Source organism: Eimeria mitis, genomic scaffold (assembly GCF_000499745.2).
Source record: "Eimeria mitis Houghton genomic scaffold, Emh_scaff3481, whole genome shotgun sequence".
Classification (NCBI taxonomy): Eukaryota; Apicomplexa; class Conoidasida; order Eucoccidiorida; family Eimeriidae; genus Eimeria; species Eimeria mitis.
In genome coordinates this window covers 5058-6574 of record NW_013571822.1, presented here as the reverse complement: position 1 = coordinate 6574, position 1517 = coordinate 5058, and the positions used below count along the sequence as shown (strand labels likewise).

At 59.9% G+C, this 1517-nt stretch overlaps 1 protein-coding gene across 1 annotated transcript in view; it reads right to left on the bottom strand.

Annotated features, from left to right (window-relative positions):
* Positions 1-621: 621 nt before the first annotated feature.
* The window catches only part of EMH_0066540 (uncharacterized protein), a gene marked incomplete at both ends in the record, with an annotated part of 2026 nt that continues 1130 nt past the window's right edge, over positions 622-1517 (bottom strand). Inside the window, 2 exons of the mRNA XM_013498515.1 lie at positions 622-721; positions 852-1469. Coding sequence (XP_013353969.1) covers positions 622-721; positions 852-1469 — 718 coding nt within the window. The remainder of the gene's footprint in view (positions 722-851; positions 1470-1517) is intronic.

Sequence of the window (1517 nt, the reverse complement as noted above, 5' to 3'; positions counted from 1 at the left end):
GCTGCTGCTCGCCTTGCTGCTGCTGCTGCTGCTGCTTTGTTGTGGGTGGTGCTGCTGCTGCTGCCTGGTGAAGGGGAGGGAGGATGGCGGTGCTGCTGCTGCTACTGCTGCTGCTGCTGCTACTGCTGCTGCCGCTGCTGCTGCTGCTGCGGAGAGGTGTGTGGGGCCCGCAGGTGAGGGCGAAGGGGCCGGGGCCGCTGCCGTCGATGCGGAGGGAGGAGACAGACAGAGACAGCAGAGACAGCTCTGTCTTCTTTCCTCTAGCAGCAGCAGCAGCAGCAGCAGCAACAGCAGCAGCAGCAGCACCAGCATCAGCAGCAGGCGCAGCAGCAGCAGGAGCAGCAGCAGCAGGAGATGGTTTTGCTGCAGGTGTGTTCGTAGCAAGAGAAAGGCTGCTCCCCTTTAGAGAGAGGAGGAGGTCTGTGCTGCTGCTGCTGCTGCTGCTGCTGCTGCTGCTGCTGCTGCTGCTGCTGGGGTGTATGTACACCTCAATAAGCGGAGCAGCAACATGAACAGCAGCAGAAAATAAAAACAAAGAAGGAGACAAAAGACAAGCATCAGCAGCATAGCAGCAGACAGAACGCATGCAGAAGACACCATCACCACCACACAAACCCTCAACTATACGCATAGACATACACTCCCTGCTGCTGCTGCTGCTGCTGCTGCTGCTGTTGTTGCTGCTGCTGCTGCTGCTGCTGAGAGGAGCTGCTGATGCAGGCTGCAATGGAGGGGGCAGCCAGGAGGGACGGGGAGGCAGCCCGCTCCGTCCTGCTGCTGCTGCTGCTGCTGTTGCTGTTGCTGCTGCTGCTGGTGTTGCTGCTGCTGCTGCGGAACGCTCTGTCACTGACAAGCGAATCTTGGCCTCTGCTTGTTCCTGCTGCTGCTGCAGTTGCTGCTGCTGTTGCTGCTGCTGCTCCCGTTGCTGCTGCTGCTGCTGTTGCTGCTGCTGCTGCTGCTGCTGCTGCTTGTGTGCTCGGTGTGTCTTTGCCACCCAGCACAGCAGCGCAGCAGCATCGAGCAGCTGCTCCTCCCGCAGCAGCAGCAGCAAGGGGGAGATCTCAGCAGCCACAGTTACAGATACTGTGTGTTGCAGCTGCAGCAGCTGTTGCTGCTGCTGCTGCTGCTGCTGCTGCTGCTGTCCGTATACCCGGTGTACACTCGCAGCTGGGCTTTGCTGCTGATATTCCTTAGTCTCGTCGGTCACCGCTGCTGCAGTTGCTGCTGCTGCTGCTGCTGCTGCTGCTGCAGCGGTTGTTGCACTTTCTGCTGCAGCTGCTGCTGCAGGTTCTATTCGCTGCAGAGGGAGGTTTGTGAAAGAGTTTTCGGTTGCTGCTGCAGCAGCAGCAGCAGCAGCAGCAGCAGGTTGCTGCAGCAGCACTTTGCTGCAGCAGGGAGCAGGGTCCCCCCCGCTGTAGTGAAGGGCCCAGCGGAGAGACAGCCGGAGACAAACGCCCCTAAACATAAAACTGAGAAAAACACACAGCAGCAGCAGCAGCAGCAGCAGCAGCAGCAAC